General features: G+C 44.0%; 1 protein-coding gene across 2 annotated transcripts; it reads left to right on the top strand.

The window, feature by feature from the left end:
• Positions 1-461: 461 nt before the first annotated feature.
• On the top strand, positions 462-11,052 carry hipk1a (homeodomain interacting protein kinase 1a). 2 transcript variants are annotated; one of them, XM_004560351.6, is made up of 16 exons: positions 462-819; positions 1,956-2,692; positions 3,514-3,887; positions 3,973-4,096; positions 4,251-4,370; positions 4,452-4,538; positions 5,471-5,652; positions 5,762-5,912; positions 6,273-6,477; positions 6,574-6,692; positions 7,952-8,103; positions 8,205-8,357; positions 8,452-8,619; positions 8,741-8,934; positions 9,206-9,336; positions 9,451-11,052. In XM_004560351.6, exons 2-16 carry the CDS (start codon positions 1,958-1,960, stop codon positions 9,874-9,876), a joined length of 3,321 nt encoding a protein of 1,106 aa, XP_004560408.3. In that variant the 5' UTR covers positions 462-819; positions 1,956-1,957; the 3' UTR covers positions 9,877-11,052. The 2 variants fall into 2 exon arrangements, with proteins under 2 accessions (XP_004560408.3, XP_076734750.1); XM_076878635.1 differs by having other exon boundaries at positions 7,955-8,103.
• Positions 11,053-11,548: the final 496 nt, after the last annotated feature.

An 11,548-nucleotide genomic window follows, 5' to 3' on the forward strand; every position in this document is an offset into this window, starting at 1 on the left:
CAGTTTGTTCAGTGTCCACCTTTCTATCACAGCTTCAAAAATGCACAATTTGCTGCCAATCACAGAGCCAGACTAACTACAGAAAACTACACTCTGCTCCCCACAGCTGACTGATAGAAACTCTCAATCATTTTGCAGCACACATTAAGCATCTCGGCTTCCTTAGTAAACAGAGCCTGCTCATCCCCTTCTTGTATACAGACTCTGTACTAGTCTTCAGTCAAGTACTTGGACTCCTCCACCACATAGACATGTTGTCCCAGGACAGACAGTTCAACCAGTGCTACTCAGAGAGAAACTACAGGGAAAATGTCACGAATGTAGTTATACATATATAGTCACAGGGTTAATTAAAAGAGAACCAGATCAGTCTAATAAAGATAGGAAAATAAGGAAGAGAGATACACTTGGGAGATACACGATCTTTGACTGCAGGAGACGCACGTGGCCGTTGACGTCCGTCACATCTCGCCGCCGGTTACGTCGGCAGGACAGGAAGTGGAGCGAGCAGACTGTGATGATGGAGCTGTGTCCCGGAGACGGTGCTCATCGGGATGTTATCTGACATTTCGAGAGAAACGACAAGCGTAATGCGGGTTTGTCGCGCGATGTGAGACAGCGGATCGGAGTCAGGTATGACTCAGATATTCGTGAAAAAGCTAGCTGGCTGTTAGCTCGGTTAGCTCTCATCCTTCCAGCTCCGAGCAGGCAGCGAGCAGCTCCGCCGACCCGCTGCTGCACCACACGGAGCTGCTCGGTGAGAAGATGACGAGGCCTTAATATCACACAGGCAACGGTGTGCAGAGTCAGCAAATACAGGTACTGTCAGTCAGGTTTGGGAAAATGCTGCTGGGGTTAGTTACTGCCAGTTAGCGGAAACACATGTTAATGATGTCTAAGTCAAGTGGTTTTAGATGTAGCCCCAGCTTGATAGTTTCTATTGGGTCAAAACACTGGAATTACACTTTTCTGTGCTAATAAATGCAATATCACAAATCTGAATAATAAACAGTATATAGCTCAGTCCAGGTCTCTTGTGAAAATGTGATCATTTTTGTCCTTTTATTTCATTAAACCAATCAAATACGGGTTTCAGTTCTGGAGATTTAAATGTCCACCCCCAATATCTAACAGTTACCAACAACATGTCACTCACAATTAACTTTAACTGATGAAACTCATGCCTAATCGGCCTACAGATTATTTGAATTTCAAAAAAGTACCAGTAATTCCTGTGAGTCAAAATCTCCACTCTGCTGTAAACGCTCACCATGACAGTTTTTTTCCTGCTCTTGGCTCTGTGTGACGTGTGCTCATCTGTAGAGTACAGTTCTAGTTGTGTGCCCGGAAGCTCCACCCACCTGCTTTTATGGGAGGGGTCACTAATCAGAAGAAATTTGCTTTACGGGAATCAAATCGGCTTGTTTCAGACTTAAGGAATTAGGGATAGCTACCCTGCTACAATCCAAGAATAAAAATACAGAGCCGGAAATTAGTTTAATACGTCCACTTTAATCATAAATAACATCCCAATGACTTGTTGAAATTAATAGAAAACAAATTGGGGGGGAAAAAAAGAGTCACGGGGTTTAAAAGACCTGATTTTAGGTAGACTATATGAGAATCATTTTCCTGCTTAGGTGAAGTCTACTCCTGCAGGATGATTTTTGCTGCCAAGTACTCCAGAAGAGGAAAATATAAAGGAAATGGGATGTAAAGTAGGTCAAAAGTCAAGCGTAAATAGTACCACTGATCACCTTTGATGTTTGGCACTAATCAGATAATTCTTTAATTGATTGATTATTGCAGCTCCAAACTTGAGGATAAAACAGTTAACTGCTTCTGTCTGTTTACACATAATTAAACATAAATAAATGACTAACATACACGAACACACACACAAATATAAATAGAGGCTCTAAAACAAAACTAACCCACTTCCTGCTCCTCCACAGACATGGCGTCGCAGCTCCAGGTGTTCTCCTCCCCCTCTGTGTCCTCCAGTGCCTACTCTCGCTCAAAGAGACTTAAAGTGGAAAACCCCTCCTGGGATGCATCAAGCCAGCTGGGAGACAATGGTTACTACCAGCAGAGCCCTACCCAGGGAGCTGCACCCTCAACCTCTGGCTCCAACTTTAACCAAGTGTACACTTCCAACCAGGTCCACCCGCCAACGGCCGGCTCAAGGGAGCAGACGGTGGTGCGGGCGGCAGACAGCACGGGCAGCCTTTGCGGGCCTCCTTCATCCTCCTCTTCATCTTCCTCCTCCAGCCGGCGAATCAAGGATGCAGAGTCCTCCTCCCAGCCGTCCGATCTCTATCACAAGCAGTACAGCCTGAAGAGGAAGAGTGAGGAGGTGGACAGCAGCGACAGCGTGCAGATACTGGAGGAGCTCTCCGCCCCCGTGGTCTCAAACCGCAATGGTGGCGGTGGCGGGGGAACCACCACTGCTCAGTCCATAGCACACTCCACCTCCACCACCAAGAGCAGCAACTCCCACAGCGAGGGCGACTATCAGCTGGTGCAGCACGAGATCCTGTGCTCCATGTCCAACAGTTACGAGGTGCTCGAGTTCCTGGGACGCGGCACCTTCGGTCAGGTGGCTAAATGCTGGAAGCGGGGCACAAATGAGATAGTGGCCATTAAAATCTTGAAGAACCATCCCTCTTATGCTCGGCAAGGGCAAATTGAGGTGAGTACATATTGTTAAAATTGATGAAAGGAGCCTTTATTAGCATATAATTTCATATAATATGAAAATTGGGAATGGCGGTGCATGTATATGACATCATAAATGCAATCCTACTTGTGCTTTTGGCCTGTTTTCAGCTTGTTTGACCATGTCAGCCTCCACCTTGTTTTTAATAAGACATCAATAGTTACCTCAGGACTAGACTACAGCGAATTGAAGCACTGATACATGGCAGGGATTATACTAGATTGTAGACATGGACAGCTGTCATATTTCCTGTGCAGTTGTCAGGCACGTGGACCTCCATAGAGACGCTTGTGCTCACAATATAACACAATATGAAGAGCATCCGGCATGAAAATCTGCCAAATCAAATGAGCATGGCTACCTGCTGTGGTGATCCCTTGTGCAAATGGGAGCAGCCAAAAGCAGGTTTCTTTTATTTGCTTTATATTGTAAGCAGTGTTAGTGGTCTGGCTGCATGGTTGGCAGTTATGGTTGAGATCAGCCAACATCCAGCTACGGGAATACAGATACAATAACCTGAACTTTAGATATTTCAGTCAGTGGCCAATCTATTTGATTGCCGCAGAATTTTGTACAGGTTTTGTTTTATATGTTTTAATTGGAGGATGAATCCTACTGACTTCTCTGATCCTCTGTGTTGTTTCTGCCATAGGGCTGATATGTGATTTTGAGTACTGGTGGTACCGAAGATAAATTCTGTGAACCTTCATGTTTTGGCCTGTTAAGGAAGATGTTACTTTCGCATTCATTTTTCTGTTTATTACCACATAATATCATCTTCCTCCTACTTGCAGGTGAGTATCCTCAGCAGGCTGAGCACGGAAAATGCCGATGAGTTCAACTTTGTCCGCTCGTACGAGTGTTTCCAGCACAAGAATCACACGTGCCTTGTGTTTGAGATGCTGGAGCAGAACCTTTACGACTTTCTGAAGCACAGCAAGTTCAGCCCTCTGATGCTCAAGTGCATCCGGCCAATCCTGCAGCAGGTCGCCACCGCGCTAATGAAGCTGAAGAGCCTGGGGCTGATCCATGCTGACCTGAAGCCTGAAAACATCATGCTGGTAGACCCTCTGAGGCAGCCATACAGGGTGAAGGTCATTGATTTCGGCTCGGCGAGCCATGTTTCCAAAGCTGTATGCTCAACTTACCTGCAGTCTCGATATTACAGGTGAGCATTTTTGCCTAGAGCTATGAAATATCTTGTGAATTACTTGCTGTGATCTTCACATTTATTGGCTTTGATGGGCCTACAGAGCTCCAGAGATTATCCTGGGCCTTCCTTTCTGTGAAGCCATCGATATGTGGTCTTTGGGATGTGTCATTGCTGAGCTGTTCTTAGGATGGCCCCTTTATCCCGGTGCCTCAGAGTATGACCAGGTCATCTGCAGCACCCTTATACACACTGACATTTACATAAAAATCAGACACAGCTGCCTGTCTTGGGACAGCTGTCAACCAAAGAGGCAGTGCCTTTAATTTTAACCATCATTTAACCACTATTTTATACTTATTTTTCATTGTTTTCTCTCAGATTCGCTACATTTCTCAGACCCAGGGTCTTCCAGCAGAGTACCTCCTTAGTGCAGGAACCAAGACCAGCCGCTTTTTCAACCGAGGCCCTGACTCGAGCTACCCGCTGTGGAGGCTCAAAGTAGGTGACACAGATATGAGTCCCCAAACGAGAAAAAACACTTCATGTACTGAAGTGTTGCTGTGGTTCCTTTTTCTGCAGACACCTGCAGAGCACGAGGCAGAGATGGGCATCAAGTCGAAGGAGGCAAGAAAATACATCTTCAACTGTCTGGATGACATGATGCAGGTGAGGAGTTATCCTGTCTAAGAGACAGCTGCTGTAAGCAGATATTTTAAGTGTTGCTCCCTCTTTGGGGCAAAGTAGGACCCTCACAAACATGGCCCAAACAGCAGCCAAAATGGCATGATGGCAAAAACTATACCCTAGATTTTAGACAACAACAGTGTTTCCAGGTAAAGCCCCAGTCAGACCATATCAACAAAGCAAAAAACTGCAGCAACTGCATCATTGCAACAAAGAAATGAAATGCATATGTCTGTTTTTTGTTGTATTTTTGTTAAATAGACCGACATTTGACTTTAGCTAATTTGGTAACTGTGATCTAAGTGTGTTAATGTGTAATAGGATAAGAAATAGATCTCAGAGCGAGTGGTCAGGAGTTCAAGTTGCCCCTGTGACGTGTACTTTTTCTTCTCCTGATTGAGTTTTGCTTGCTTTAATGCTTCTTTGGATTACCTTGTTTAGCAGAGGATACACTGGACCTTTCTCTATGAATAAAGGAAACAGTGCTGTCACACAGTTCATAGCAGTACACAATCCAACAAACATTAACACCATTTCACGTCATAACCTGCTGTTATAGCTGTTGTTGTGTTGATACCTCTAATATGATCAATTAATTTGTCTTCGGTCATCAAAAAGCTTTGGAAAGGCAGGAGCTACACTGAATCATTTAATCAGGGAAACAAAATGATGCACAGGATGAGCAACAATGTGACAAGCATTATATTTTCCCCTTTTCCCTTTTACTTAAATAACAACCTTGGGAATAATCTGGTATTTCTTACTAGAGGTTCTGCTATGCATATTAAAGGAGCATGGTGTAAAGAACCAGGCTCATGTTTTCCATGTAGGCCAGGGAAAAGTAATTAGTAAAAGTTGAAAGGAGGTACTTTTTTGTGCTGTGAACATGTCACATGGGCCGTGACTTCCTGCAGGTGAACATGACAAACCTGGAGGGCACAGACATCCTGGCAGAGAAGGCTGACAGACGGGAGTTTATAGACCTGCTGAAGAAGATGCTGACACTCGACGCTGACAAAAGGATCACACCTATGAAGACGCTGAACCACCCATTTGTTACCATGACCCACCTGCTGCACTTCCCGCACAGCTCACAGTAAGACCTGCGTGGATAAAGAAATGAAGCTACAGATTGTGATGACTGTTGTTTAGCTTCTGTCTGATTTAAATGTATATATTTATATGTATTTGTTTTTATTCCACAGCGTGAAGTCCTGCTTCCAAAATATGGATATATGTAAACGCCGATGCAGCGCCTTTGAGAACGGAAAAAATATGTTTGCAAGCAACAACACCCCGAGTGCAGCAACAAACCTCACTGTCACATTCAGTAGCCAACTTAATCAGCACAATCAAGTGAGAAGATCCTCTCTAAACTGCCTCGGGAACAGTTTGATCTTAAGATTATATTCATAATTTCTGTTGAAGATGTAATTGGTTATTTTGTAGAACAATGCTAATTTATTAGCTTGTACACTTCTATGTACAGACGCTTTCATTTCAAACGGCGAGACATTTAAAAACAACTTATTTACAAGTACTAGATGTAGGAATGCACCAAAGAAACTTTTCCATTTCTGATTCATAGCCTGGCTTTAGGCACTTGAAGACTTTGACATTGTATGCTTGTAAATGCAACTCTCATACAAAAATGTAAAAATCTCAATTCATCTTTTTAGGCATTAATTTAAAAATTTCCTTTGTCGTGTCTTCCAGATGACCTCTACAGGAGGCCAGTCCCTGTCTCTCAGTAGTAATGTCCCACTGCTGAACTATCAGCCTGGCCTCTACCAGCAGGCCACCATCAACATCCCTGGTCTGACCCAGCAGGGAGTTCCTCTGCAAACCAGACCCACCCAGCTCTGCACCCAGACCGAGCCCTTCCAGCAGACACTTATTGTTTGCCCACCAACCATCCAGGGTAAAAATGATGGGACAGTTTAAACAAAAAGTTATGTTTTCTCTCTTTTTCCACCTATATTTTGTGACCAGTTCTTCATATCTGACATTCGTGCAGGTCTTCAAACCTCTAACAAGCCATCTGCTTACCCAGTGAGAATGGAAAACTCAGTACCCTTAGTCCCTCAGAACCAGTCCTCCCAGTCTCTTCACATCCAGCCCAGCATGCTGGCACAGGTAGGATCCTATAAATGCTTAAATTACTAGTATGTGTTACTCATGTTACATTTACATTTACAACTACTTTTTTATGATTTAAGAAGGAAATATTGCTAAATTTGACAGCTGTACTTAAAACGTTTAAATGAAATGCCTACAGTTTTCTTACAGAAAATGCTGCATTACAGATCATTTAATGTTATCAATCTTTAAAGCCCCTTTTCCATTACCCACTTGGATTGGCATGCCAAGACTCGACTCGGATCGACTGGTTTTCCATTACAATCAAGTACCAGCTAATGTGCGTGGTTGTTGTTATAGCAATGTATCCGAGCATCCTTGGCGTAATTAGTATGCAACACAAAACCCTACAACAAAGGTGGACTTTGAAGCAATGATATTCCAGCTGCTCGGTCTGTGGGACCACGGTGTTGTTTTTGTAGCATTGCCAGGTTTCAAAAATGGCAGTTTAGATTTTCGTAAATGAGATGCTCTCATGATTGAGTGACGTCACTGACCAACCAATTGGTGGCATGCAGTCTGACAACGTCACCTTTTAGTATATGCTCAGATTGCTTGGAACCGCGGCTGAACAGGTACTATTTTAGAACCTGGTACCAGGTACTATGACTAAATGGAAAACCCTGAAAAGCATGGTTCACCGTGGCAAGTCGATCCGAGGAGGTACTAATGGAAAAGGGGCTCAAGTGGTCCTTTGGCTTAAGCCTGTGTCCAGTCAGGTCCTCCTGTCTTGCTTAAGAAATCTTTGATGACATACATTTTCAGTCCAAGGGGACAAGTTCTTTTCCGTTTTTTCTTCTTTCCTACATAATTGTGGGAAACACAATTGTGACTCTTTATTACTAACCTATTAGCCTACTAGCATACTTATACAGCAAACCTTTGGTGCCACCTGGTGGAAGACAGCAGTGCACGTCTGTGTCTAAGCTTTGGTGATTATTGTTGTTACAAAGAAAGCGTTTGCTTGGCCCAGATTCATGTGGCATAAATGCTTGGCATCATAATCCATGTGAAATGTTTTCTTTTTAAGCTGTTAAATCACTTCTCTTTCCTTTTTAGCAGTTAAAAATACATCTCTCTCTACACACAGCAATAAATCTGAAAACAATATGTAAGCTGAACCCATGCTGCCTTTTATTCAGCTGGCATAGTGATAGAGGCATGTGCTCACTGAGTCTTCTCTCAGATTTCTGTTTTGCACTTAACACCTGTTTCTTACAGTTTTTCAGCATGCTTGTGTACATGTGCTCACACAGCAGGGCTGGCCAGCGGGAACACAGCAGATTCTAATCCCCTCCACATGGCAACAGATGCCTGGCATGTCCATTCACAACCCGGGGCAGGCTGTGGTGCCAGAGCCACCCATGGGAGCCCACATCTCCGACAGTCAGCAGACTTCAGGCTGGAGGTAGTTTATTCTGATGGTGCTCATTTTTGAGTTAAAATGGAACAGCATCTCTCACAAGTGTAACTGCTTACTTGTACTAAAGCGATATCTCTGCTTTGTAGGGGTCGCCATGGCAGCCAATACGATAGCGTTAACCAGCACGACTCTGGTGCTGGCCGTCATACTGGGACTCAAAACCACAGCTCAGGGGCCGCTCACTCGAGATCCCAACAGGGCAAGAGATCAAAGGCTCGACACGCTGAGAGCAGACCCAGGTATCCTGTCGATCTTTTCATTTCTCACCTTATTGTTCGCATATGTTTATATTTGATTTAAGACAGTCAGTGTGCTGCTTATTCTCTCCTCCAGGCCGGTGTCCTCAGTACAATCAGCCACCAATGTGGTCAACAGCACTTCCTTTGCCGGTGACCAGTCTCAGCCCATTGTTATCTCTGACACACCAAGCCCTGCCGTCAGCATCATCACCATTCACAGCGACTCTGAAGATGAGGATGATACAAAGTTTCCTGCTGCCTGGTGAGCCTCGTTTTCAATCTGGTCACCTTATGTTGCACTGCTTTCTTTTCCCCAACTTTTAGTAGTGTCTAATAAAAATGTTATTTTTAAAACCTTTTACTCTTCTTCTTTTCTCCCGCAGCTCTGGAACAAGTCAGAGAACCAATGTGATCAGCTGTGTGACTGTGCACGACTCCCATGACTCAGACTCCTCTACCAGCAGCCCCCTGAGCCCCAAAACCTCCTCTCAGCCTACAAAGTCTCTAGCAGTCATCATGCCCTCAGTTAAAAGCCAGCCTGGAGAAAGCACAACCCACAAGGCTCCAGCAGCTTCAGGTCCAAAACCGGTTCAAACAGAGGGGCTCATTTAATTTGAAAACTGTGTGCAACATTCTTCTTTGGTTTTGGGATTGAAAAACATTTAGAGTTGACATGCCTATGTGTACATGAACCATCCTATTAAAAGGCAGCACATAAATGATTGAGCTACTGCAGATGCAAAACTGGATTATTCAACAGCAGTTTAATAAGAAAAAAATTATGTTTTATTGATTTTTCTGATCTTCTGAGTGCTAACACTTGGCTGTATTTTTTTTTTTTTTTTTAGATCAAGCTACAAGCGGCTCAGTAAAGTCCAAAAAGGCATCCACACAAGCGTCTGGTCGGTCAGGAGATTCCACAACCGAGCGCAATCAGCGGGCTGCGTCCAGCAGATCTCAGCCTCTGAATCTGAGTCAGGTAACGGCTTTCAACAGCATGATGTTCTGTGCACGGCGTTACTTAGCATTCTCTGGCCAAAGGTATTGTAGACTGACTCTGCACTTCACAAGCCATTCTTGTCTTTCATTTCAGCTGCAGCAGTCTGTGATGCCATCTTCTCACGAGCAAACAGCAAGCAGTAGCTCCCTGAGGAGGCAGCCCACATATCCCCCTCCCGTCTCCTCCCACTCGTCCTACCGGCTCCACGAAAGCACCCTCTTTGGCTCGACGCCAAATCTGTATGCCTACCCGGCGTCTGCCGCCTTGGCCTCAGTGTCTCAGGCTGTAGACCAGATGCAGGGCGGTACATCCCGCCATGGCAGGGCAAGCGGGGCTTACTCCTCTTTGGCTCTGCTTCAGAAGAACAGCAGCTTAGCCCTCGGGGGGTCTGCTCCAGGACAGTACGGCAACAACCATCAACAGCAGCAGCAGCAGCAGCAGCAACAGCTGGCAGCACAGCCTTTCCAACGCTCCGGTGCCGCTTACCAGCGAAAACTCAACCAATATCCCTACCTGTGAACACTGATGAAGACCAAACTTAGACCGCGACTAGAGACGAGCACAAGCTCATCACAGGCGACTGTGATCGGACTCTTTTTATTACTTTTCTTCTTCTTCAACTCAACTGTTTTTTGCCGCCCAGAGTGTGTTACTATTTTAATCGTCGTCAAGTTTTACTTTAATATTCTCTACCTTTGAGGTTTCTTTGCGTCATATGTCACAGGTTAGCGTGCTGTGAGCACACAAGCAGAAGATAAAGCTAAATTTACTTACAGACTGTAATTTATTTGTCACATATCAACCTAATACTTTGATTTTACGAAAGCTGTGTGGAACTCTACTGTTATGCTGCTATATTAATAATCATCACATTCATCAAATAATGGGTTAAATGACACATTTACATATAAACAAATGCCTCACTTAATTATACCATTTTCTTTTAATTTAAAAGTCTGCGCATTGTGATAAGTTACCTTGCTGTGTTTTATGTTTTATTTATGAATGTACTGTATGTATGTGTGTGTTTTATCTGTACTATATTACAAAAACTAATGGAGAGTAAGCAGCGTACTGTACTGTATAATGATGTGTCTGTGTGTTTTTATTGTTTGAGTACTGGCCATTAACTTGACTATATTTGTATGTTTGGTATACTGAATGATGCATTTCTGCATAGAGTAGGTGTATCAGAGGAGACTTTCTTTTCGTCTGTTTTTTAGTTTAACATTAAGGTTGCATGTGTCTTACATGGAGTAGCATTCAGGGGAGGTTTGTAATCTGCAGCCGCGCTGGTTTGTAGACAGATTAGTAATGTTTAATTTGTACGGCAAACACATTAATAATACTGGGAAAATGTACAAGTTCTTGTCTTGTGAAGTGATGTCTGTGGAGTAAAGCGTGCACATAAAATGAAATTGGGTATGGCATACGTAGAAGCTGAAGCCATTTAGATTAAAAAATTCACAGTGCTGCATTTTTAATAGTGAATAATCAAATCTGACAAGGACAATTTATATTAAAAAAATAAGAATTAATTGATGTTCAGTATGTCACTGCTTCTAAGCAAATCATTGGTTTGGTGAAATGATGGTTGTTCTTCCAATCCTGCTGTGTTGTGAAGTGCTACATTACATAGAACACACAATGAACCTTAACCCGTATATACGCAATAAAAACCTTATTAAAACAGGATACGAGCCTCAGGTGTGCTTTAAAAACACGATACTTTCACACATTACATACAACAGTGCACAGAAGGCGGCCACTTTGTTAGAAACAACTTTTCAACTGCGATCGTGGCTCAAGAGTTGGGAGTTCGCCTTGTAATCGGAAGGTTGCCGGTTCGAGCCCCGGCTTGGACAGTCTCGGTCGTTGTGTCCTTGGGCAAGACACTTCACCCGTTGCCTACTGGTGGTGGTCAGAGGGCCCGGTGGCGCCAGTGTCCGGCAGCCTCGCCTCTGTCAGTGCGCCCCAGGGTGGCTGTGGCTACAATGTAGCTGCCATCACCAGTGTGTGAATGTGTGTGTGAATGGGTGGATGACTGGATATGTAAAGCGCTTTGGGGTCCTTAGGGACTAGTAAAGCGCTATATAAATACAGGCCATTTACCATTTATTATATTTTATCAACCAATCACATGGCTACAACTCGGTGCATGTCGGTATGGTCAAGACAACCTGCTGAATGT

This window comes from Maylandia zebra, linkage group LG20, assembly GCF_041146795.1.
Source record: "Maylandia zebra isolate NMK-2024a linkage group LG20, Mzebra_GT3a, whole genome shotgun sequence".
Taxonomy (NCBI): domain Eukaryota; kingdom Metazoa; phylum Chordata; class Actinopteri; order Cichliformes; family Cichlidae; genus Maylandia; species Maylandia zebra.

Excerpts from the sequence above, each read along its gene's own strand:
- hipk1a (XM_004560351.6), top strand. The coding sequence starts at position 1,958 with ATGGCGTCGCAGCTCCAGGTGTTCTCCTCCCCCTCTGTGTCCTCCAGT. Across the intron at positions 4,097-4,250 it reads GTGCCTCAGAGTATGACCAG|ATTCGCTACATTTCTCAGAC; the intron begins GTCATCTGCAGC and ends GTTTTCTCTCAG. Across the intron at positions 6,693-7,951 it reads AGCCCAGCATGCTGGCACAG|CAGGGCTGGCCAGCGGGAAC; the intron begins GTAGGATCCTAT and ends GTGCTCACACAG.